General features: G+C 44.0%; 1 protein-coding gene, 1 non-coding gene and 1 pseudogene across 14 annotated transcripts in view; all 3 read right to left on the bottom strand.

The window, feature by feature from the left end:
* The window catches only part of STIL (STIL centriolar assembly protein), a 69,411-nt gene extending 45,406 nt beyond the window's left edge, over nt 1-24,005 (bottom strand). For 5 of the 12 annotated variants that reach the window (XM_089300724.1, XM_089300732.1, XM_089300726.1 and 2 more), the window contains exons 1-8: nt 23,511-24,005; nt 21,048-21,131; nt 14,048-14,155; nt 11,876-11,988; nt 11,399-11,586; nt 10,253-10,500; nt 5,873-5,956; nt 467-553 (exon numbers count right to left, since the gene is read on the bottom strand). In XM_089300724.1, the coding sequence (XP_089156850.1) occupies nt 467-553; nt 5,873-5,956; nt 10,253-10,500; nt 11,399-11,586; nt 11,876-11,988; nt 14,048-14,155; nt 21,048-21,088 (869 nt within the window). In that variant the 5' untranslated portion in view covers nt 21,089-21,131; nt 23,511-24,005. Of the gene's footprint in view, nt 1-466; nt 554-5,872; nt 5,957-10,252; nt 10,501-11,398; nt 11,587-11,875; nt 11,989-14,047; nt 14,156-20,906; nt 21,006-21,047; nt 21,132-23,510 lie in introns of all 12 variants that reach the window. The other 7 variants (XR_016211042.1, XM_089300734.1, XM_089300730.1 and 4 more) reach the window with 5 other exon arrangements.
* On the bottom strand, nt 613-4,182 carry LOC100340502 (sodium/potassium-transporting ATPase subunit alpha-1-like; annotated as a pseudogene). The gene is made up of 2 exons (XR_011390172.2): nt 3,795-4,182; nt 613-3,447 (listed from the first exon to the last, which is right to left on the bottom strand). The product of XR_011390172.2 is annotated as a sodium/potassium-transporting ATPase subunit alpha-1-like (transcript).
* Nucleotides 17,081-17,187, bottom strand: LOC127493783 (U6 spliceosomal RNA). Its single transcript, XR_007924327.1, has one exon. It is a non-coding gene; the product is annotated as a U6 spliceosomal RNA (small nuclear RNA).
* Nucleotides 24,006-26,214: the final 2,209 nt, after the last annotated feature.

Below are 26,214 nucleotides of genomic sequence, written 5' to 3'. Positions count from 1 at the left end.
GTTTTGTTTAATTTATGGTTATAGAAAGACATCTTCCATCTGCTGGTTCATTCCCCAAATGGCTGCAATGGCCAGGGTTAAGCCAGGCCAAAGCCAGGAGCTTCATCTGGGTCTTCCATGTGCATGCAGGGACCCAAGTATTGGGCCATCTTCTGCTGCTTTCCCAGGCACATTAGCAGGGAGCTGGATAGCAACTGGAGCTGCATAGAGTTGAACTACAGCCCAAGTGGGATACTGCCATCACAGTCAGCAGTCTTCCCACTACTCCACAATGCTGACCCCTATAAGAAACCCCTATAAAGTTAAAATGCCGACCCCTATATAAAACCCCTATAAGGTTTTTCTTAATGTACTTGTTTATTAGTGCTGTGGAAGTTTAAGGTAATATTATATGAATTTTAAATGAGACCAATAAAATACAAATGGAGGAAAAGAGAAAAATAAGTACTGCAGGACTATCACTTGCCTTTCTTGAATAGCAGAACTGAACATGTATCGCAAGCAGCAAGCCCATACTTGAGGACTATAGATATGTATAATTCCAGAGAGCCAACTAAAAGAAAAAAATAGAAATTAAAAACCAGTCATTTACTAATGAACATACTTTATGTTCTCAAGGTAATATTAACCAGCAACATGTTAAAAGGCACAAATAACAAATCAACAAGCACCAGAGTATGCTGATACTTAAGAAAGAACAATGAAGTTACTTCAGAGTCTACGTGGCATTGTGGCCAGCACGTTAAGCTACTGCCTGCAACACTGGTGGGGGATGGGGCACTAGTAGTAGGTTTCCTTCTCCACCCAGCCTCCAGGGCGCCGCCTGATGATGAGCTTCCTGATTTCGTCATACACGAAGATGAGGAGAGAGTAGGGGAAGGCACAGAACCACCAGGTAGGCTTGAGGGGATACATCCTAAGGGCAACGCCCATTCCAGGGCAGGAGAGGAAGGCAGCCAGGGCTGTCTCTTCAAAGAGGCCAAATATCAAGATCTTGTACTTCATGCCCTGCTGGAAGACGGAATTCCTCCTGGTCTTGCAGATGACCAGATCAGCCCACTGTACCACCACGATACTGACGAAGAAGGCCATGTGGCAGGTGAACTCCACGATCTTCCTCTGCTCGTAGGTCCACTGCTGCCCGCAGCTGTCTTCCACGTCGTTGATCTAGCGGTCATCCCAGTCCACTCGGATGCCCAGCAGGTGGAAGGGGAGGAAACCATTCTCAGCCAGAATCACGAAGTACGTGAAGAAGCCCCCGAGGGCCTGGATCATACCAATCTGTCCGTAGGCCATGCTGATCAGCCGCTCGTTCACCAGTTTGTCCATTTTGGGATTTCTGGGCTGCCTCTTCATGATGTCACGGTCAGCTTGCTCATAAGCCAGGGAGATGGCAGGAACCATGTCAGTGCCCAGGTCAATGCACAAGATGGTCACGGTCCCCAGTGGCAGTGGAATGTTTGCAATGATAAATATCAGGAAGGGGGTGATCTCTGGAATGTTACTGGTCAGGGTGTAGGCAATGGATATCTTCAAGTTATCAAAGATCAGATGACCTTCCTCCACGCCAGTCACAATGTAGGCGAAGTTGTCATCCAGGAGGATCATGTCCGTGCTTGCTTGGACACGTCGGAGCCCGCAATGCCCATGGCCTCGCCGATGTCTGCCTTCTTCAGAGCAGGAGAGTCACTGACACCGTCGCCGCTGGCAGCCTTCCACAATGATGAGCTTCTGCTGCGGGGAGGTCCTGGCGAACACGATCTCCGTGTGGTACTTCAGGATGTCATCCAGCTGCTCGGAAGTCATGTCCTTCAGGTCACTGCCATGCATGACGCAGGCCTTGGTGTCTCTGGGGTTCACCTGGCTCACTGGGATGTTGAGGCGGGCAGCAATGTCTTCTACGGTCTCATTGCCTTCAGAGATGATGCCCACACCTTTGGCGATGGCTTTGGCTGTGATGGGATGGTCTCCCGTGACCATGATGACTTTAATTCCAGCACTACACTTGCCCACGGCATTGGGGACAGCTGCCCGTGGAGGGTCAATCATGGAGATGAGCCTGATAAAGCAGAGGTTTCCACAGGGAAGTTCACTTCATCGGTGTCAAACTGGAATCCTTCAGGGAACTGTTCGTCTGGCAGAAGGTGGCAGAACCCTAGCACTCGCTCGCTGAGGCCCCCCAGCTCCAGGTAGGCGTTCTGAAAGGCAACCTTCAACTCCTCGTCCAGGGGCTGCTCCTTGCCGTGCAGGAGGATAGAGCTGCACCGGTCCAGGATCCTTTCTGGAGCGCCCTTCATCACCAGCAGGTGCCGCGGCTCATTGGCGTTGAGGTTCTTATGAATGGTACTTATTGGTGGAGTTGAAGGGTGTCTCGACGATTTTGGTGTATCTCTCCCTCATCTCCTTCATGGAACCGCAGCACAGCTCGATGCACTTCAGGAGTGCCGACTCGGAGGCATCCCCTGCAACAGCCCGCTTAAGAATAGGTAGGTTTTCCTGGTTGGCCTGAAACACCGCCCTGTTACAGAGACCTGCGATTCTGGACAAGGCGAGCCAGGTGGCTGACGTTTTGTCGAATGAGACATCACTCTGGTTCTCTGTCGTGTCAGCTTCGTGGATCTGACTGTCAAACCACATGTGGGCCACTGTCATCCGGTTCTGAGTCAGAGTTCCAGTTTTATCTGAGCAGATGGTGGATGTGGACCCCAAGGTCTCCACAGCTTCCAAGTTCTTCACCAAGCAATTTTTCCTTGCCATGCGTTTTGCAGTAAGCATCAGACACACCGTGACGGTGGCCAGCAGACCTTCTGGCACGTTGGCTACAATGATGCCGATGAGGAAGATGACAGCTTCAAGCCAGGTGTATTCGAGGATCAGAGAAAGGATGAAGAAAGACACACCCAGGAACACAGCCACACCCGTGATGAGGTGGATAAAATGTTCAATTTCTGCAGCAATGGGTGTCTGGCCCCCTTCTAGCCCAGAAGCAAGTGTGGTGATTCTTCCCATCACCGTGCGATCCCCAGTGTATATAACGACGCCACATGCAGTGCCTTCAACACAGTTGATGAAAAAGGCGGCGATGTTCCTCGTCTCCAGTGGGTTTTCATTTGTAAAATCCGGAGACCTGGTCTGGGGTTCTGATTCACCAGTGAGTGAGGAGTTATCCACCTTGCAGCCGCCGCCGATATGATTCTGAGGTCAGCAGGGATGCGGTCTCCCCCCTTCACTTCCACCAGGTCCCCGACCACCACATCCTCTGCATTTATGCTCATCTTCTCACCATTTCGAATCACCAGGGCTTGCTGAGGGACCATGTTTTTTAAGGACTCCATGATCTTTGAGCTTTTCACTTCTTGATGGTAGGAGAAGCAGCCAGTGATGATCACGACCGCAGCCAACACCACGCCAAGGTACAGATTATCGTTGTCAAAATCCTCTTCCGGCCGGCGCCGCGGCTCACTAGGCTAATCCTCCGCCTTGCGGCACCGGCACACCGGGTTCTAGTCCCTGTCGGGACGCCAGATTCTGTCCCAGTTGCCCCTCTTCCAGGCCAGCTCTCTGCTGTGGCCAGGGAGTGCAGTGGAGGATGGCCCAAGTGCGTGGGCCCTGCACCCCATGGGAGACCAGGAGAAGTACCTGGCTCCTGCCATCGGATCAGCGCGGTGCGCCAGCCGCAGCACGCCAGCCGTGGTGGCCATTGGAAGGTGAACCAATGGCAAAAGGAAGACCTTTCTCTCTGTCTCTCTCTCTCACTATCCACTCTGCCTGTCAAAAAAAAAGAAAAAAAAAAATCCTCTTCCGTAGCAGCTAGGATGCCGTAAGCCAGGAAACAGAGAATCGCTCCGATCCACAGCAGCATGGAGAAGCCCCCGAACAGCTGCCGACAGAACTTCACCCATTCAGGAGTGGTGGGAGGGCGAGTGAGGGTGTTGGGCCATCTTGGGCCAGGATCTCAGCAGCTCGAGCAGTTGTCAAGCCTCGGCTCAGGTCTGTCCCGTATTTCCGATGCAGCTCATCAAGGCTGTTTGTGGTCATCCATAGAAACTTCTTTCTTTAGTTCATCCATGTCCCTCTCCTTCTTGGCCTTTTTGCCCTTTTTGTCGCCATGTTCGGAGATGGCTGCAGGTTCATATTTATCGCATCCAACCCCCTTCCCCATGATCGCAGTACTCTGAGCCCGGCGCCAGGTCCTATGGCGGTGAGGCGGAGAGGAGAGGAAAAGAGCAGCTCCCGGCCAAGAGCGAGTGGGGCCGGGGGAGCCAAGCGCGGGGAGCTAGGGCTGCACTGGGCGGGAGGGAGGGAGGGTGGCAGGCGGCTCAGGCTGACGCCGCCGCCGCTGCTGTTGGGGCTGCTACCACTGCTGCTGCCACGTGTCCTCCTCCTCCCGCTGCTGCTCCGCGCCCCAGACCCCGCCGCAGCTCAAGCCCGCGCCACCTGCTCACTTCCTAAAATATGCAACCTGCGTCTGTGAATATTTTTATATACAGATTTTCTATAAACTTTTTGAAGACCTCTTCATATATCCATATAACTATATCTAGAGAGAGACAAAAAGAGTGAGAAGAAGCATGTCTGTATTCTCTTCTACCTGAGATATGGAAGAGAAAATGGTAAACAGTAGTAAAAGAAAGCTGCTAGAATGAATTACCTTAGACAGAATGGGCTAAATTAGAGGAGACTGAAGTTTGTAATCAAAAACTACTCTATAGAGTTGTTGAGAGGATTAAATGCCATAATATATTTTGGTACTCTGTGACACAGAAGCCTTTTAACAAATATTCACTTAGACATCAATAACCTATAGCCAATACCAAGACCACAGCAAATAGACTCTAAGTAGATTTCATGGTCCAGAGACCAGCTGTACGTTCTCATTAACTTGCACATGCCATTCCCTCACATGAGTTTCCTTTCCCAATAATCCTCCCTTCTACTAGTGAAACAATTAAAGGTCCAGCCTACATGTACCTTTCCTAAGATAGTACCCCATCATGCCTCTTTCACAAACAGTAATAGTCCTCACTCTATCCTGCTCATTTTATAATAAATCATATTCTTTATTAGTTCTTTGTGTGAATATTTGATTGCCTCATTTTGAACATAAATTCTTTGAGGAGTTTTAAGCCCCCCAAAAGCACAAAGCATAATACTACATATATGGTAAGCACTCAGTAAATACTGAATGAACTTAAGTTTCTCAATGATTTGTCCTTTAACCACTAACTGAACAGAAGTGGGCTCTGGGTTCTTCAAAGTACCAAAGGACGAGGGTAATGAGAGAAAGCTGAAAAAGGGGGAACTCTAAGACTACAACCTCAACCAGAAAAATTCAACTTTTATCTGATTTATACATAGGAATTCTTCCTAAGACTAGGCAAAATCCTATTTCAGCTGATTTTATTATTAAAAAAGAATGCTTATGAACTGGCCTTTGATGATCTGAACATAGTACTACTGATTCACACGCTTGTATATATCTGAATACATAATTAGCTTAAAAATGCTTTAAAAGGAGCCAGTGCTGTAGTGTAGCAGGTTAAGCCGCCATCTGCATTCCCAGCATTCCATATTTCCCGGTTGTTTTACTTCCAAATTCCCTGCTAATGTGCCTGGGAAAGCCACAGAAAATGGCCCAAGTACTTGGGCCCCTGTACCCATTTGGGAGATATAGACAGAGCTCTTGGCTCCTGGCTTTGACTGGCCCAGCCCTGGCCACTGCAGCCATCTGGGGAGTGAACCAACAGATGGAAGACCGTCCTCTCTCTTTCTCTCTCTGCCTCTCCTTCTGTCTCTGTAATTCCTCCTTTCAAATAAGTAAATAAATAAAGCTGTTAAAAAAAAAAGTTTTAAGAAATAATCCAACACTTACATTCCTACTAATGGTAGAGAATAAACCTTGGGATCAGATTCCAGCAAAAGTAACAATTTGCGTGTTTCATCCATGGTAAGATACCTAAACAGAAGACATTCATGTGAAAGCAAATTAAAGTATGTACTTCCTGCCTAAAACAGACAATCTGAGTGCTAAAGCATATTTTAAGTCAGGCACATGGTTGATACAAACATTATCACACATGGAAAACAGTTCAAAATGTTTGACTCAGTAAAAACAAAATTCCAGTAAGAGGAAGAGATTAAGGAGATTTAATGTCTTCAAACTTCTACTATATATGACTTTTAAAACTTTACTGATAACTCACTTAATCAAATATTTAACACAAAGGCAGACAAATTCAGGACTAAATAAATTTCCCTGGAAGAATCTCCTGTTACTGGAAGTGTTCAAACATCCAGCTTGAGTTAACAGGACTGCAAGAGATGTAACTTCTCACTAAAGGAGGTAACTTAAGGGAGGTATAATCGACCACCTTGTACTAAAAAACTTTGGAACCATCACGATAAAACCGTAAAGCTAGGGCCGTACTGTGGCACAGTAGATTAATCCTCCACCTGCAGCGCCAGCATCCTATATGGGAGCTGGTTCTAGTTTTGGTTGTTCCTGTCCTGATCCAGCCCTCTGCTATGGCCTGGGAAAGCAGTAGAAGACGGCCCAAGCACTTGGGCTCCTGCACCTAAGTGGGAGACCCGGAAGAAGCTCCTGACTCCTGGCTTCGGATCAGCCCAGCTCCAGCCACTGTGGCCATTTGGGGAGTAAACCAACGGATGGAAGACCTTTCTGTCGTACCCTCTCACTGTCAGTAACTCTACCTCTCAAATCAATAAAATCTTAAAACAAAACAAAACCTAAAGCTTTCTGTTCCCCAAAAGGACATTATACAACATTTATATATCATTATATTTATTACTGGCAGTAGGCTTTGGGAATATAAAAAAACTGAGGTAGAATTGTTGAGAGTTAATTTCATTGTTTTGGTTTTAAATCACCTACAAGGGAGACCTGTATCACATTCCTGGCTCCCAGCTTCAGCTGTTCATTGTATTTGGGAAGCAAATCAGCAGAAATGAGAGCTCCATCTACCTCTTTGTCTCTCAAATAAATTAATTTTTTAAGATTGAGTTAATTAAAGCCATGTTAAAAAGTCTTGGTAGCACCACTGATGATGATCTATGTTATTGTTAAAATAACCCTAATACACAGATAATGAACTTATCAGGCTATGTGACAAGAAGATTAAGCCTGAATTGGCATAAAATTTATGTATCAACAATGATACTTAAACTTGCTTTGCATGGCTTCCCTCTGCCTTATCTTTAAAAGATAAATTCTTATCTTTAAAAGAATTAGTTCAGGCTTTCCATGATCTTCCCAGGCAATTTTGACACACCTTCCTACTTCCCCAACTCTATATTTAAACCCCCATTATAATACATCAAGTTTAGATGCTAAGATACATAATGGACAGTAAGTACGATTTTTAAAAATGTATTTCCAGAGTCTAACACAATACCTACTACACAGTGAATTCTAGTATTATGGTGAATAAATGAATGTAAGCAGTTGCAGAAAAGAACAAATGTATCAGATTAAATTCTAGACAGGTAAGGACAAGGGAAATAGACATTTGGATAGAATATTGAGCATGTAGGGTCTGGCGCCGTGTTTAGAAGGTTAAGCCTCCACCTGTGGCACCAGCATCTCAAATGGGCACCGGTTTGTAACCTGGCTACTCCTCTTCCAATCCAGCACTTTGTTAATAGCCTGGGAAGGCACTGAAAGATGGCTCAAGTGCTTGGGCCCCTGCACCCATGTGGGAGACCCAGGAAGAAGCTTCTGGCTCCTGGATTCAGATCCGCCCAGCTCTGGCCATTGCGGCCATTTGGGGAATAAACCAGCGATGGAAGACCTTTCTCTCCGTCTCTCCTTCTGTAACTCTGCCTCTCAGATAAATAAATAAAATCTTTAAAAAAAAGAATATTGACCATGCTAGTTACTATTAGCATGCAAGGGGTCACAGATGGATAATTCAAAGGTAAATTCATGTTGTAAAGGTAAATGGGAGGCCGGCGCCGCGGCTCACTAGGCTAATCCTCCGCCTAGCAGCGTCGGCACACTGGGTTCTAGTCCCGGTCGGGGCGCCGGATTCTGTCCCGGTTGCCCCTCTTCCAGGCCAGCTCTCTGCTGTGGCCAGGAAGTGCAGTGGAGCATGGCCCAAGTGCTTGGGCCCTGCACCCCATGGGAGACCAGGAAAAGCACCTGGCTCCTGGCTCCTGCCGTCGGATCAGCGCGGTGTGCCAGCCGCAGCGCGCCGGCCATTGGAGGGTGAACCAACGGCAAAGGAAGACCTTTCTCTCTGTCTCTCTCTCTCACTGTCCACTCTGCCTGTCAAAAAAAAAAAAAAAAAGGTAAATGGGCATGGATATTAAAAAAAAATAGGGGCCAGCGCTGTGGCCTAGCAGGTAAAGCTGCTGCCTGCTGTGCCAGCATCCCATATGGGCACCACTTCGAGTCCCAGCTGCTCTACTTCAGATCCAGCTCTGTGCTGTGGCCTGGGAAAGCAGTAGAAGATGGCCCAAGTCCTTGGGCCCCTGCACCCGCGTGGGATACCCTGAAGAAGCTCCTGGCTCCTGGCTTTGTATCAGTGCAGCTGCAGCCATTGTGGCCATTTGGGGAGTGAACCAGCGGATGGAAGACCTCTCTCTCTGCTTCTCCTTCTCTGTGTAACTGACTTTCAATAAATAAATAAATCTTTAAAAAAAAGAAAAAAATAATATTCTAATAAATTTCAATAAAAATTCCACATTTCAGTTAAGAAACACTAATAAAATTAATAAATGTTCCATTTATTTAATTCAAATTATCGTCTGATTACTATGACGTTGGCCACTCCAGGTCTTCGGCATTCACCAACACTTTTTCCTCTGTGTACTTCAACCTGAAAGCATCACTGGGCAGAACCTGAGGCTCTAAAAGGGCTTTTGTTGCTACTCCATGGACTTTCTAAAAGCAAAATTCTCTTTTCTTCACCTTCTTTTGAAAAGTTATTTTTAGATACAACTTGGGAGTTGAGCCCACCCTGGCAAATATTTACAGTTCTAGAGAATTTACAGGAAGTAGGATGGAGTCAGTGGGAAAGGAAGCCAGAAGTATAAGGCTCAGAGCTACCTCTGGTCAACACTTTAAAGCAGAAGGTGCTAAGATAATTGAAAATTAATCATGATGGCCGGCGCCGCGGCTCAACAGGCTAATCCTCCGCCTAGCGGCACCGGCACACCGGGTTCTAGTCCCAGTCAGGGCGCCGGATTCTGTCCCGGTTGCCCCACTTCCAGTCCAGCTCTCTGCTGTGGCCAGGTTGGGCCCTGCACCCCATGGGAGACCAGGAAAAGCACCTGGCTCCTGGCTCCTGCCATCGGATCAGCGCGGTGCGCCGGCCGCAGCGCGCCGGCCGCGGCGGCCATTGGAGGGTGAACCAACGGCAAAGGAAGACCTTTCTCTCTGTCTCTCTCTCTCACTGTCCACTCTGCCTGTCAAAAAATAAAAATAAAAAAAAATTAATCATGATGTGAAGGGGAAGGGGAGAGGGAGTGGGAGAGGGGAGCGTTGTGGGTGGGAGGGAAGATACGGGGGGGGAGGAGGCTATTGTGGTCCATAAGCTGTACTTTGGAAATTTATGCTCATTAAATAAAAAAAAAAAGCAGAAGGTGCTTACAGTGTCTAACCCAGTTCAGCAGACAACAGATAAAAAAAGCAGATGAGGATTCAGAGAAGCAGTGGCTGAGGATTAGAAAGCATACTCTTGCCTTACATTTCCTTAAGAAACTAAGAGTGGTGATAAGAAACTAGAGAAGGCTCTGCTCCAGCTATGTGAGAAAGCTCTACCCTCAAGTAGTTGACAGTTTGTTAAACAAGAGTAAATGTTAAGTTTTTATTTCATTATCCCTTTTCTCTACCTGCAGTGTTCATCATTCACAGTTAAAACCACATATTACAAATTCTCCAGCCTCTCTTAGGTTCAAAACTATTCATTATAGCTTACAATCCTAAAACTGAGGCAAAATACAAAGGAAAATTAGTACTAGAAGGTACTTTTTCCAATATTTTCAAATCATAAAATATCAACCAATTTTCATATAATTTTTACTACCAAATTTTATGGGATGGTGGACAACAACTCTTTGAAGGAAAATTCTGTATTCAAAAAAATTAACCATGTTTTTCTTTCCTGGTTATTGATCAAGTCACCAGTTCTCTGGCATGTAAACAAACTGCAAAATTATATTATGTGGATACCTTAGAAAATATACTAATGTATCCAATATTTAACATTTTGGATTAATATCTTTTACTTACCCATATTTATAGGTTCCTTGAACTTGAGAAATATTCAAATTACTGCTTAAGTTTCTTGCCAGAGCTGTTGGAATAATAGGAATGGGTCTCACAGGTGTGCATCTGAAGTTATTTGCTAGGGTTACTGCTGCCCAATGCAATTCAAAATCCACGTCGTCCAAATTCTCCTGGGAAGTGATATGAGCTCTTAGGGAAAGCAGCTTACCACAGTCCAAGGACTCTTTGCTACATACATGGTGCTGCAAAGCCTGAGGAATCAATATGACACAATTACTTTAAAACTTTGAAATGTGCCCTTACCTCTGAAGCTCACTTTATATTGGTGTATATATATGTATAGTATCTTACAATGACAAAATTAAATTAGTTCTGATTTATCACATTCTCTCATTTCATCCATGTGACCAAAAGTTTACAATAATTACTTCAGAAAAATAAGATTTATTGTCCCATGGTCCACCACAAGTTTCCAACTTAGATATCCCAGCAGCACCTTGAATTTTTATTGGGAATGTCTACCTCTAATAAATATTTACTCTACGGGAAAAAAAAAAGTCACCAATTCTGACTCAGCCTCAGAGAATATAATATCCCTTCCTCTTTGGTTCTTCTTGTTACTCTGAATTATGAAATTATTTCTTCCTCAGTATTTGCTCTACCCACTGTGTCCTTTCTTATCTCACTGCCATCACTCTATTAGCAACATACCTGCCTCTAATGGACACCCAACTACTTCAATGGTCTAACTACTCAGAGGCTACTCTCTCTGAGTTAATCTACCCTACCAGATTAACTGCTTCTGACAGTATTTCCTCTTTGCAGAAACTTTCAATGGATACATGGCCCATATGACAAAATTTAAATTCTTTAGCCAGAAAATAAGTCTGTCTCTTACCTGACCAATCTAATATTCCAGTATGGTTGTCCATAAATCCAGCAGAAATCTACACCCCTAAGAACTCTAAGCACATCTAACTTTCCTATCTTGATCACACTGCTTCCTTTTCTGAAATGCTACCAATATCACCCATCCAGGATTGTGCCCTCAAAAACTACATCTAACTGAATTTGTTAAAATATAACATAGAATGCCTAGTTTGATACCTGGTTTAAATGAAGAATAAGTGATTTACCAATGAATCTCACCTTAAAAGTTGAACTCAAGTCATCTGCATTGTGAACCATCACTTCTCTTGAACAAAGTCCTTGAGTATGAATTTTGCATGGAATCAAAAAATCTCCAGGAAGAGAAGCACTAGGAGTTCTTTCTAAACATTCAGGTACTTCTCTACCAGGATCAAAGCGATCTACTATCAATGTCACACCTTCTTCATCTAAAGAATGAAAATAACAGCTATTATATAATATGCTCATTTATAAAGTTCAAATCAAACAAGGCTACCTTTCAGCAAAGCACTTAGTCCATAACAACAGTAAACTTTTAAAAGTGACTTGCTGATACATTCTACCTGACTAGATTGTAAAGTCTGTGTGAGTCACTCATCCTCATAATCTTGTATATGGCAAAGGAAATCAACAAAAAGCACATACAATAGCTGGCTGAGTCAATAAATACAAATGCTATTATAGCCACACAAGTAATTTTTTTTTATAGTACATTACCTTCATCCACTGTGAGAGAACCAACTAAAAAGCATGACAAATTTTTTTGATTCTGCTTAGCATGACGATAAGCAAGTCGAAGGGTCTTTTCAGTCACCAAAAGCTTTGGATTTCTGAAAAACAAAAAAAAATCCTTTATGGATGTGGTAGATTTTATGTCCTTAAAAAAGCCTCTCCTCTGTGAAATGCTAGCTAAAATATAAAACACACATCTTTTAAAATATTCAGAAACATTATTTTCAGGAAATCCCAGAGTCAAAGGCAGGGGTTAAAGAGGGTCACCAGGAAATAAGAATGGCAGTAACCAGACACTGAAGCTAGAGTTCTTCTCTAGGTATTTACTTAACTTTATGAACCAGAGCAGGTATCAACAAACAACGAAGCTGGTATCTTATTTTTGTAAATAAAGTTTGATTGAAACAGTCACATCTACTTGTTAACATATTATCTATGGACTTCAGGTATTAGCATTGTTGAATGTAGACTATAGCTATGATTAAAATATATAATGACATTTAAGAAAAAACTATGAACAAGAAACAAGATACTATGAAAAAAAATATTAGGTAAATTTGAAAAAGAACCATATAGAATTTATAAGGACTAAAAAAATATAAAAAATGGATTATGCAATTAATCATGGATAATACATAAATGTTATTATTCTATATACAATATTCGTATTTCCAACTGAAAAAGCTTAAATGAACAAGTTAGATGGAAGCTTAGCACAGCTACAGAGAAAATTAGGGGGTGTGGATATAGCTTAGTAGTTAGGCCATCAGTTGGGAGGCCTATATCCCATATGGGAATGCCTGAATTCATGTCCCAGCTGCATCTCCTGATGCCAGATTCCTACCAATGCACACTCTGGGAGGCAGCAGGTGGTATCAAGTAGTCAGGTTCCTACCACCCTAAAATAAAATAAATATGTACAGAAAGTTTTTAAAGGTTTATTTATCTACTATTTAGTTCAAAGGCAGAGTAACACAGGAGAAGAGGGAAGGAGAGAGAGAGGGAGACTGGTGGGGGTGGGGCGAAGAGAGTAATAAAGGGATAGATATTCCACCTGCTGGTTCACTCCCCAAAAGACCACAATATCCAGGTCTCTGGGTCAGGTATTCCATCCAGGTTTCCCAAAAGGATGGCAGGAACCCAAGTACCTAGGCCATCATCTGCTGCCTCCCAGGACATTAACAGGAAGCTGGATCAGAAAGGGAGCAACTGCAATTCAAACCTGGATGCCAGCATCACAAGCAATGTCTCCTTTGTTTTTTAAAGATTTCCTTATGGGGCTGGCGCTGTGGCTTAACCCAGTGGGGTTAAGCCGCTGCCTGCAGTGCTGGATCCCACATGGGCACCAGATCGAGCCTCAGCTGCTCAACTTCCAATCCAGCTCCCTGCTATGGCCTGGGAAAGCAGTGGAAGATGGCCCAAGTCCTTGGGCCCCTGCACCCACATGGAACACCTAGAGGAAGCTCCTGGCTCCTGATCGGTGCAGCTCCAGCTGTTGCAGCTGTTGAATCTTCTGGGGAGAGACCACTCTCTCTCTCAGCTCTTTCAAAATGAATAAATCTTTTTAAAAAAGAAAAAAAAAAGATTTACTTATTTCTTTGAAAGACAGCGTCAGAGAGAGAGAGACAGAGATCCCTTTTTAAAAAGATTTTTTTTTTTTTTTGAAAGGCAGAGTTAGAGAGAATCTTAAATCTGCTGGATCACTCCCCAAATGGCCCCAATGGCCAGGGCTGGATCAGATGGAAGTCAGGAGCCTGGAGCTTTATCTGGGTCTCCCAAGTAGGTGCAGGGACTCAAGCACTTGGGCCATCTTCACTGCTTTCCCAGGCACATTAGCAGGGAGCAGGATCAGAAGTACAGCAGATGGGACTTGCACCAGCACCCATATTGGATGCCAGCATCGTAGGTGGCAGCTTAACCAACAATGCCACAAGGCCAGCCCTGTAGGCAGCATCTTAACTAACTGCTGTGCCACAGTGCTGGCCCCCACAAGGAACAGATTTAAAAAGAAGCACGACTATTTTCTCAAAAGGGAGCTTTTAAATTTTTTAAAAGTAAAGGGGAAAAGAGTATTTGGTCACAATAAACTTTGTCATACACATTCTTTTATAACTCCTGTTTGCACTAGTTTGATTGGAAAAGGGTGACAATGTATACCTGTAGTAACAGAGATGTAAGTAGATGAAATCTCCAATTGGCATTGGGTTCCAGAGTGCACATTTTGATGGAGGAAAATAAAAAGGCACCATCCTACTCGAAGGAAACCTTAAAAAATTAAATTAAAGCATAAGAAGAAGCCTACTTAATAAAAATTTGGTAAGAAACAGTTAATCATCTTTAAATGACAGGGCTTTTCAGATTACCTTTGCAATTCAAAAAATATTTTTAAACTGTTAAAAAAGAAAAAACACTTATTGCTCTATATCAGAATAAGCACTCAAATATGGGTATGGTTCTTTTTTCCTATTCATATGTAAACTTATATACATACAAGCTTTGAAAAAAGAAATGGCTGATCAATCCTATAAAATCCTCTTTAAGTAACAGAAAAATGAATATAAACCATTCCTTTACCCTTAAATTTAAAATTAAAATCTGTCTTTCTGAACTAATTCCTAGATAATTCGTAAATAATACCTAATAAGAAAATGAAAAGAACAAAAACTAGACAGTCTAATTTCTTTCTCAGGGCTTCCAAATTTGGTATTTTGAGCCCTATCATGCAAGTTCAGTTACTGAAGTATCAACAGGACATCACGGCCAACAATTCCTTAACAAAGACCTTGGGAAAGTATAAAACAAGGTTTCAATGTTAAAAATATAGGATTGGCCGGCGCCACGGCTCACTAGGCTAATTCTCCACCTGCGGCGCCAGCACACCGGGTTCTACTCCTGGTTGGGGTGCCGGTTCTGTCCCAGTTACTCCTCTTCCAGTCCAGCTCTTTGCTGTGGCCCAGGAGTGCAGTGGAGGATGGCCCAAGTCCTTGGGCCCTGCACCCGCATGGGAGACCAGGAGAAGCACCTGGCTCCTGGCTTCAGATCAGCACAGCGCGCCGGCCGTGGCGGCCATTTGGGGGGTGAACCAGCGGAAGGAAGACCTTTCTCTCTCTCTCTCTCTCTCTCTAACTCTGCCTGTCCAAAAAAAAAAAAAATATATATATATATATGTATATATAAGGTAACATCACAAAGTTTTCATTCTACCTGAATAACATGAAAAAAATACAGTCAGGAAGACAATGGAAAAGGAATACTGATGAGAAAATTACAGTCAAAGTCATACAAACTAAAGAAACTCTCAGTTAGCTTCCTTCCTCCAACTACATCTGCACGGAGGTAGCCTAGTAAGTAGTTGAATTGACAGAATGTTTTTCATATCCTCAGAATACCTTGTTCTACATCTTGTATCTAGAACATGTATCATCTGATGAAGCTTCTCCACTAAGACTAGCCTCAGATCTTTCTTTCTTTCAAGGTCCTGGACATAACTAGAGTATTTTGCATTCCTTCTAACCTTATACACTCAATTTCAGTTCAGTCTTCTCAATGTCCACAAATAAAACATACTAAAGCATGATGAAAAATATTATTTATTTATAATACATACAAATATAGTTAAAATATAAATTTATATTTATATTCATATTCTTTATTTCAGTTACTCAGTTATATTTCACCTCTTTTGAATTCCTACACACTCAGAACTTGAGATTTATAAAGCTGACTACAAAATTATTTCTTAAAATCACAAGAAATAGATTTAAGAAGAAGGATTATTTTATCTGAAGGGAGCTTCTGAATCATAAAGAAAAAATCATAGTGGGCATTTTATATGCAATATTTCTCACTAAAAGATGCCTGAATCACCTCATTATCTACTTTCTTGGTAACTGTAACTTCCCTAATTTCATACAGCAATTAAGTAGCAGAGTTGAAATTCAAATTTATGTGTGTCTCATTTCAAAGCTTATACTTCTATAAGCTGAATGATGTAGTAAAGTTTGGGTTCAAATTCTGACTCCAACATATTCCTGCTGTGTGCTTTCAAATCCTTGTTGGAGTTCAAAATATCTATATAAAGAATTTTCAATCTCCCAAATTATGAGGACAGTATGAGTTTGAGAAATTTGTTTTTTAATAGAAAGTTTTATTTGATAAATATAAATTTCATAAGTACAACTTTTGGATTACAGCAGTTCTTCTCCCCATACCTGCCCTCCCACCCCCAAACCATCCCACCTCCTACTCCCACTCCCATCCCATTCTTCATTAAGATTCATTTTAATTATCTTTATATATAAAAGATAAACTCTATACTAAGTAAAGATTTCAACAGTTTGCACCCACACAGACACACAAAGTATAAAGTACTGTTTGAAGACTAGTTTTACCATTAATTCTCATAGTACAACATATAGGACAGAGATCCTACATGGGGAGTAAGTACAGTGTCTCCTGTTGTTGATTTAATAATTGAGGCTCTTTTCACGAGCTGCCAAGGCTATGGAAGCCTCTTGAGTCCACAAACTCCAACATTATTTAGACAGGGCCATTTGCAAAGTGGAAGTTCTCTCCTCCCTTCAGAGAAAGGTACCTTCTTTGATGGCCCCTTCTTTCCACTAGACTTACTCACAGATCTTTCATGTAGGTCATTTTTTTACCACAGTGTCTTGGCTTTCCATGCCTGAAATGCTCTCATGAGCTTTTTAGCCAGATCCAAATACCTTAACGGCTGATTCTGAGGCTAGAGTGCTGTTTAGGGCGTTTGTCATTCTATGAGCCTGCTTCCCATGTTGGATCATTCTCTCCTTTTTAATTCTATCTATTATTATTAGCAGACACTTGATGTTATTTATGTGATCCCTTTGACACTTAATCCTATCTTTATGATCAGTTACGAACTTAAACTGATCACTTTAATTAGTAAGATGGCATTGGTACCTGCCAACTTAATGAGATTTGGAGTCCTATGGCAAATTTTTAGCTTTACCCTTAGGGATAAATCCGAGGGAACGTGTGCCAAACTGTACAACTCCTCCTCTCTTATTCCCATTATTATTTTTAACAGGGATCAATTTTCAATTAGATTTAAATACCTAAGAATAATTCTGTGTTAAGTAAAGAGTTCAACCAATGGTATCAAGCAGAAAAGGTTAGTACTAAAAAGAATAAAATAGTAAGCTGTTCCTCAAATTTATGGACTACTTCATGAATTTGCGTGTCATCCTTGCGCAGGGGCCATGCTAATCTTCTCTGTATCTTTCCAATTTTAGTATATGTGCTGCTGAAGTGAGCACGAGTTAAAGAAATTTGTTCAGGGGGTCGGCACTGTGGAATAGTGGGCAAAGCCACTACTTGAAGCACCAGCATCCTATATGGGCGCTGGTTTGAGACCTGGCTGCTCTACTACCAGCCCAGCTCTCTGCTATGGTCTGGGAAGGCAGTGGCCCCTGCGCCCCTGTGAGAGACCCAGAAAATGCTCTTGGCTCCTGGCTTCGAATGGAAGCAGTTCTAGCCATTGTGGCCATCTGGGGAGTGAATCAGCAGATAAAAGACTTCTCACTCTCCCTCTCTCTCTCTACCTTTGCTTCTCTGTAACTGCCTTTCAAAGAAATAAACAAATCTTTAAAAAAAAATGTGTTCAGGGTCAGTGTTGTGGTGTAGTGGGTTAAGCCACTGCCTGTGATGCCAGCATCCCACATGGGCACCAGTTCAAGTCTCAGCTGTTCCACTTCCCATTCAGCTCCCTCCTAATGCACCTGGGAAAGAAGCAAAATATGGCTCAAGTATTCAGGCCCCTGTACCCACATGGGAGACCTGGGTGAAGCTCCTGGCTTCAGCCTGGCCCAACCCTGTCCGTTGCTGCCACTTGAGGGATGACCTAGTAATTGGATGATCTCTTTCTCTGTATCTCTCTTCTTTCTGTAACTCTGCCTTCCAAATAGATAAATCTTTTAAAAAACTTTTGTCCAAAGTCACAAAGCTAGTGACAAAATTATAAGTTTGTCTAATATATTTATAATTTACCTATCAGTGAAAGACAGTGTAACATAGGGACTGAAAGCAAGGAATCTGGAATTAACTGCTTGGGTCTGAAACCTGGCTTCAAACAAAAATTTTTTTTTTTTTTTTTTTTTTTTTTTAATTTTTTACAGGCAGAGTGGACAGTGAGAGAGAGAGACAGAGAGAAAGGTCTTCCTTTGCCGTTGGTTCACCCTCCAATGGCCGCCGCTGCAGCCGGCGCACCACGCTGATCCGATGGCAGGAGCCAGGATCCAGGTGCTTTTCCTGGTCTCCCATGGGGTGCAGGGCCCAAGCACCTGGGCCATCCTCCACTGCACTCCCTGGCCATAGCAGAGAGCTGGCCTGGAAGAGGGGCAACCGGGACAGAATCCGGCGCCCCGACCGGGACTAGAACCCGGTGTGCCGGCGCCGCAAGGTGGAGGATTAGCCTATTGAGCCACGGCGCCGGCTTCAAACAAAAATTTTTAAATATTTATTTATTTATTTATTTGAAAGGCAAAGACACAGAGAAGGGAAGAGAAAGGGAGAGAGAAAGAGAAAGAGAGGAAGAGAAAGAAAGAGAAAAAGAGGAAGAGAAAGAGAGAGAGAACGCGCCATCTTCCATCTACTGGTTCACTCCCCAAATGGCCACAATAGCTGGGGCTGGGCCAGGCTGAAGCCAGGAGCCAGGAGCTTCTTCCAGGTCTCACATATGGGTGCAGAGGCCCCAAAGACTTGGGCCATTCTCTGGTGTTCTCCCAGATGCATTAGCAGGGAGCTGGATCGGAAGTGGAGCAATCAAATAGGCACCCATAAGGGATGCTGGCACTGCAGACAGAGGCTGAACCTTTCACGCCACAGCGTTGGCCCCTGACTTCCAAATTTACTAGTTTAGGTGACCTTGATCAAGTTAATTCTATTCTCATTACCTCAGCTTCTTCATTCATTAAATGGGCTATCAGTACTTCCTTGCAGAATTATACTGAATATTAAGTGAGTCAATATAGGTCAAATATAGAAAGCAATTCCTATTTCACTGTAAGTGCTCAAAGTTGGCTGTTTCTTTTTTACCCTCAGCAGTCAACAGTACCTTTTTAGCCCAATCTGCACTACTTCAGGTTACTTCCTCAGCAGTACAGAGTAGAAGTCAGGTTAGGTTTAAATCCTAGCTGTGCAACTTACTAACTCACCTTGGGTTGGCTAATATCTCTGTGTTAATATCTCTGTGCTATAGTTTCTTGAATTAAAAAAATAAAATTAGTAATAATAGAGCCTATCTCATGGGTTTTTTGTGCATATTAAATATAAATGTGTGTCAAGTGCTAAGCACAGCACCTTGTACACAGCAAGACTTCAATAAATGTATGCAAGGGCCGGTGCTGTAGCACAGTAGGTTAATCCTCAGGCTGCAGCACCAGCATCCCATATGGGCACCGGTTCTAGTTCCGGCTGCTCCTCTTCCAATCCAGCTCTCTGCTGTGGCCTGGGAAAGCAGTAGAAGATGGTCCAAGTGTTGGGCCCCTGCACCAGCATGGGAGACCGGGAAGAAACTCCTGGCTCCTGGCTTTGGATCTGCACAGCTCCAACCATTGTGGCCATTTGGGGAGTGAACCAACAGAAGGAAGACCTTTCTATCTCTCCCTCTCACTGTCTGTAACTCTACCTCTCAAATAAATTAAAAAAAAAAAAAAAGGAAAGAAAATAAATGCAAAGAACTTATTATTAAAAATAAATAAATAAATAGGGGCCAGCTCCATGGCACAGAAGGTTAATTCTCTTCCTGTTAGACCAGGAAGAAGCTCCTGGCTTCGGATCGGCGCAGCGCCGGCAGTTGTAGTCATCTGATGGGGGGGGGGGACCAACAGAAGAAAGACTCTGTCTCTCCATTTCACTGTCTGTAACTCTGCCTCTCAAATAAATAAATAAAAAATCTTTAAGAAAAAAAAAAATAAATGTATGCAAGTAGATTTTGCAAGCCAGGAAGAAGCACACTGCAACTTGCGCCCTGAAACTGGGTGCAAAATTCTGCATGTATGCATGTAAATGTTTTATTTTAGGGAATGAAATACAGGGCTCTTATCAAATATCCTAAGTGGTTAACATCCACCTTCACCCCTCCTCCCACTGCCACACCCACATTACTCAGAACTGCTGTCTTAAATCCCAGAGATTACTGAAAACCAGAGTCCACTAAATGAATAGAAGAAACTAGAGTTCAATATATCAGGAATAACCAGTTTAAATCATACGTGTATGTGTTACTTAAATGTAAGGAATTAATTTGACCCTACAGTCAATCTGACAACAAAACAAATAATATATTTAACTTGTTGTTCAGCTGTACCTTTCAAAAACAGAGGTGGCAGTGGGGTAGAATAGAAAGGCTAAAATTAAAGCAAAATATGATAGCCTCCTTGGCTCACATGGTCTTCATCAAGAACATCTGGCACAAGGAAAAACAATACAGAGAATAAAGGTACCCCATGGAACCAACTGTAGTTTGGAAGAAAAAAATTTCACATGTCAGCATTGTTTCTCCCTAGGGGAAAAAGAGCCTAATCCAAGGGCCCAATAACATAAGCCAATTTGCTTGGTCCCCATAGTAATGACAGACTGAGAAAATCAGGAGACAGGTGGCAAGCTCCTCCTTTCTATCCCACATTGAGTGGGAGATTTGGGGACATTTAAGGAACTCGGTATACACAATGTGAAATTCTCATCAAGAAACTAGTGTCTAGAAGGAAGAAAGCCAACTACTTCTGTACTTTTCTAGGATATAAATAAATACCTATGTAATTATTATCATTAGAAGTTCAGGTATTATTTCTCATCAATAAAAAGATTTTCTGTGTAATTAAAATTAAGCAAAGGTGGTAATAAAATAATATTTACTAAGCATCTGCTATGTTCCACTTTAGTTTATTAATCTCATTTAATCCTTCACGGATATTACCATCCCCATTTTTCAGATGAGAAACAGACTTAGTTAACTAACTTGATCAAGGTCACCCACCTAGAAAGTGGTAGAGTTGGGATATGGACCCAGATTTTCCTGATTCTAGATAACGCTCTTTCTTCTCTTTGAACCTATTGTCTCAATTTATGCAAGCAGCTGTGGAGAAAAAAAAAAGCATTTTACAAAAAATTTCTATACCTTGTATTCATCTGAGGCCTTACAGGACATATAGGCTCCATAATACTTGATCAATGATTTATTCAATTTCAAATCCTCAGTACCCTAAAAAAGTAAAAAGAATGTATTACTAATGGCTAGTAAAAAAAAAAGGTAAGAATAAACATGATTTAACCACATATTAACAAAATTACAGGCAAAATCAGGTCACTTACATGAAATATGTGTTAATATAGATTAATTAAGATTTAATACCCAAGGGGCCGGCACTGTGGCTCAGCGGGTTAAAGCCCTGGCCTGAAGCGCCAGCATCCCATATGGGCACTGGTTCTAGTCCCGGCTGCTCTTCTTCCGATCCAGCTCCCTGCTGATGGCCTGGGAAAGCAGTAGAAGATGGCCCAAGTCCTTGGGCCCCTGCACCCACATGGGAGACCCGGAAGAAGCTCCTGGCTCCTGGCTTTTCAGATCGATGCAGCTCCAGCCACTGTGGCCATCTGGGAGTGAACCATCAGAAGAAGACCTCTCTCTCTCTCTCCACCTCTCCTCTCTCTGTGTAACTCTGACTTTCGAATAAATAAATCTTTAAAAAAAAAAGATTTAATACTCAAATTGAAGCGAACATTTGGACTAACAGTTAAGACCTCCATTAAGACACTCATAAAAGATATCCCATATCAGAACGCCCTTGGCTCCCAACTCCCCCTTCCCACTAATGGAGACCCTGGGAGGCAGCAGTGATGGTTCCAGCAGTTGGGATCCTGTTACCCATGGGAGAAAACCAAACTGATTTCTGGCTCCCTGCATGGCACTAACCCAGCCCATCACACACGCTTTTGGGAAGTAAACAAGTGGATGAGGGGTGTCTGTCTCTCTCTCTTAAATAAATTGTTATTAATTTAAATAAATGAATGTATTTTCTGATCATTTTCATACTTTGAAATCATTCTTTCTAGAAATAAATGTTAATATTTATTCTAGGCAGCAAAAACCTATCAGTATACCTATTCATTAAGAAAAGCACAGATTCTGTCATCAAATCTTTATACCCACTTGTTAGATAGATAAGACACATAGTATTGAATATATGGAATTTTGATTGAAAGCCTCACAATCCCCAGAAAATCACAAAGCAGCAGATGAGTACAAATTGGGCTAGATATTTATTGAGCCTATAACAAAGTCATCAAGGAAGGGCAAGTCATACCGGAAGGGCAAGACTGCATCCCTACAAAATGACTTCTATCAGTCAAAAAAAAAAAAATCAGTGCTTGCTTTTCTTTTTAACTATTTATTTGAAGGCAGAATGAGAGAGAGGGAGCTCTTCCATCTATTGGCTCACTTCCCAAATCACAACAGCCAGGAAGGCCAGGCTGAAGGTAAGGGCCAGAAATTCCACCCAGGTCACCCCACATGGATATCAGGGACTCAACTACCTGGGCCATTATCTGCTGCCTCCCACGAATATTAACAGGAAGCTGGGTCAGAAGAGGAGGTAGGACTCATTCCAGGTACTCCGATAAGGGATGTGGGGGTCCCAAGTGCTGGTTTAACCTTCCTGCCCGGTGTTTTTTTCTGATTCACAGGCCCTCTCTGGGTAGTCTCCTTCACCCCCACCACTTTCACAGCCATCTATATACAAGGGTGCCTCAGAACATTCACAGAAAGAGGCAGGTGTCGTGGCGCAGCAGGTTAAGCCAACCCTGGGATGCCTGCATTCCATATCAGAGTGCTGGTTCGAGTCTCGACCACTCTGCTTTCTTTCTACCCAGCTCCCTGCTTACACCCCTGGGAAGTAGCAGATGATGGCCCAAGTCCTTGGGTCCCTCTCACCCACATCGATTATCCAGATGGAGTCCCTGTTGCCTTGTTTTCAGCCTGGCCCAGCCCCACCCGTTGCAGCCAGCTGGGGATTGACCCAGTCGATGATAAATCTGTCATTCAGCCTTTCAAATGAATCAATCTTTTCAAAACAAAATTGATGGGAAAATGGAATTAAAATGGAAACATTTGTGAGAACAAAATGCTACCATGAGTGCCCTTGTGAGGCTGACTTAGACACAGCTGACTTCAAGTGTCTAAAAATCCCGTATTTGTCTCTTCTTTTATGCGTTAGGATGAAAAGGGCCAGTTCTCATTTCAAACCAGTACATAAGGTGGTTCGCTCTGACAGTACTACGCAGTCAAAGCCAACGAAAGTAAACCCACACGACACCTGTTCCTAGCAAAATCCGTACTCCCGGCTTACCGCACCACCCGGCGCCGAGTGGGAGCCCCCAGGTCGCCCTCGCCCCTCCCCACCACCTCGGTGGCCAGATTCCCCGAGCAGCCCCCGCAGTGCTACCAGAGGCGTATTTCTGTATACGCGAACTGCAAACATTAACTGATCCCAAGCTGAGTCCCAGCCTGGGCCTGGGTCCTCCAGACGTTCCCACGGTGGAAACAACTCTAAATGGCTGTTACCGACTGTAAAGCTCTCTCACGTACCGCAGAACCGACGACTCCCAAGGAACTGGCGGCCCGGTCGCTGCCCCTCTCGTCATCGGCCCCACGGTCCTGGAGGCCTGAACCGACCCACGGCCTGGTTGCCCACCCGCCTCCCCCGGGATCGTTTCCGCGAGGACAAAGCCCCACTCAACGCTAACACCGCACCGCTGGGGTCTGTCCGTTACGCCGCAACAGAGGCAGGCTCCTAGGAGCGCCTCTGAGGCTTCGGACCCCGCCTCTGGGACGTTGGGGTCGCGGGAAGCGAGGCGGCAAACACAGGCTCGCGAAACCGAAGGGCGCGCCGCGCCTGCTGACTGGTCAGAAACTCAGCCAGTCAGGAAGCTGGGGCGGTGCGAGAAGCGCCGCGTGCGGTCACCGCGACGGGCTGCTATGACAGCCAATCAACACCCCGCACCGGTTCCGCTCTCGGCCAATCCCAAGCCTCCTTGGAGAACGGAGGGCGCCACTCGTGCGGCAGGGCCTGGATTCTGAGTATTTAAACCCGTCATTCTGGCAACGGTTAAGTTCCGGGGGTGGGGAGGGGTTTGCGCACGCGCAGTGGAAAGCCCAGCTGGCTAGACAGAACGGAGGAAGTCGGAAGTGCTATTTTCCCAGTGGTCGCTCTGCAAATAGAAGCGGTCGCTTTAGGAACAGTTCTGAACACTTTACTGCGATAGCCAAAAACAAAGTGGAAGTTAGTTTTTTCTTTTTTTTTTTAAGATTTATTTATCTGAGAGGCAGAGAGCTCTTCCATCTGTTAGTTCACTCCCCAGATAGCCGCAATGGCTGCGCCGATCGGAAGCCAGGAGCTTTCTCCTGGTCTCCCACGCGGGTGCAAGGACCCAAGGACTTGGGCCATCTACCACTGCTTTTCCAGGCCGTGGCAGAGAGCTGCATTGGAAGTGGAGCAGCTGGGACTCGAACCTGTGGCCATATGGGATAACCGCACTGCAGGCCGTGGCTTTACCCAGTGAGCCACAGCGTGGGCCCTGGTAGTTAGGTTTCTTTTATTTCTTGAGAAGCAATTGCTCCTCTCAAAATTCTTTTTCCAAATTATTTCCTTTTGAGCAGAAAGAACATGACAAGTGTATAAACCATTTATACTCTACAGCTAATACATGTAGTATAATATACAGTATTGATATTTTATATATTTACATATGGGATTAGTATTCGTGTGGTAATCTATAGTTATTTCTACAGTTAGTGCTGTAATTGTGCCTTCTCCAACAGTGTCTTACTGGATTCTTCTAACAGCCAAATTAGAGAAGTGTTATTATCCCTGTTTATCAGGGGACTAGCAGTAAATGGTGCTGCAGCTAACTGTGCAGTCAGGATTCGAGATGTCACTTTGCTCAAGACTTCACTTTTATTAGTTTTCCGAGCAACATGGGGCATATCTTAAAGTCTGAACTATATTTCAAGGCTGTCTGTTCAGAATAAGCATCTACCGTTTTATTTATTGTCTTTTTAGCATCCTTTTGAGAGAGTGAAAACATTATCTTGAAAACTTCCAAGAAATATATGGTGTGTAGCATTCTCTGCTTTCTTGGAAAAATTCTTGGAATCATTTAAGGGAAATGACAGATCCCCAGCGCTGGTGTGAGAATAATCTCTGTGAGTGAGATCCCAGTGGAAAGAACAGGTCTTCAAAGAAGGAGGTACCTTTCTCTGAAGGGAGGGGAGAACTTCCACTTTGACTATGACCTTGTCTAAACAAGATAAGAGTCGGTGAACTCAAAAGGCTTCCATAGCCGGCCGGCGCCGCGGCTCACTGGGCTAATCCTCCGCCTAGCGGTGCCGGGACACCGGGTTCTAGTCCCGATCAGGGCACCGGATTCTGTCCCGGTTGCCCCTCTTCCAGGCCAGCTCTCTGCTGTGGCCCGGGAGTGCAGTGGAGGATGGCCCATGGGAGACCAGGAAAAGCACCTGGCTCCTGCCATCAGATCAGCGCAGTGGCCATTGGAGGGTGAACTAACGGCAAAGGAAGACCTTTCTCTCTGTCTCTCTCTCTCACTGTCCACTCTGCCTGTCAAAAAAAAAAAAAAATTATTTATTTACTTGAAAGCCAGAGTTACACACAGAGAGAGTGGAGGAAGAGAGAGAGAGGTCTTCTATTTGATGGTTCACTCCTCAATTGGCCGCAACAGCCAATTGAGAGCTGCGCAGATCTGAAGCCAGGAGCCAGGTGCTTCCTCTGGGTCTCCCACGCAGGTGCAGGGGCCCAAGGACTTGGGCCACCTTCTACTGCTTTCCCAGGCCATAGCAGAGAAGGAAGGAGAGCAGCTGCGCCTTGAACCCACGCCCCTATGGGGTGCCGGCCCTTCAGGCCAGGGCATTAACCTGTGCCACAGTGCCAGCCCCAAAAATAATTTTTGGAAAGAATTCTCCTTCCCCTTGGAGAGCTCCCTTGCCCTTTTTGCCATGCAAAGTCACAAGAGGAGGAAGGTTATGAACCAGGAAACTGGCCCTCACAAGGTATTAAATCTGCCAGCCTCTGACACACTGAGAAACTCATTTCTTTCTTTTTTTTTTTTAAGATTTATTTCATTTATTTGTAAGAGTTACAGAGAGAGGTAGAGACACAGAGAGAGAGGTCTCCATCTGCTGGTTCACTCCCCAATTGGCTGCAGCAGCCAGAGCTGCACCAATCCGAAGCCAGGAGCCAGGAGCTTCTTCCGGGTCTCCCATGTGGGTGCAGTGT

The sequence above is a fragment of the Oryctolagus cuniculus genome, chromosome 7 (assembly GCF_051225735.1).
Source record: "Oryctolagus cuniculus isolate XC-2025 breed Fujian yellow rabbit chromosome 7, ASM5122573v1, whole genome shotgun sequence".
Lineage (NCBI taxonomy): Eukaryota > Metazoa > Chordata > Mammalia > Lagomorpha > Leporidae > Oryctolagus > Oryctolagus cuniculus.
This window is presented reverse-complemented; position numbering and strand designations above follow the sequence as displayed.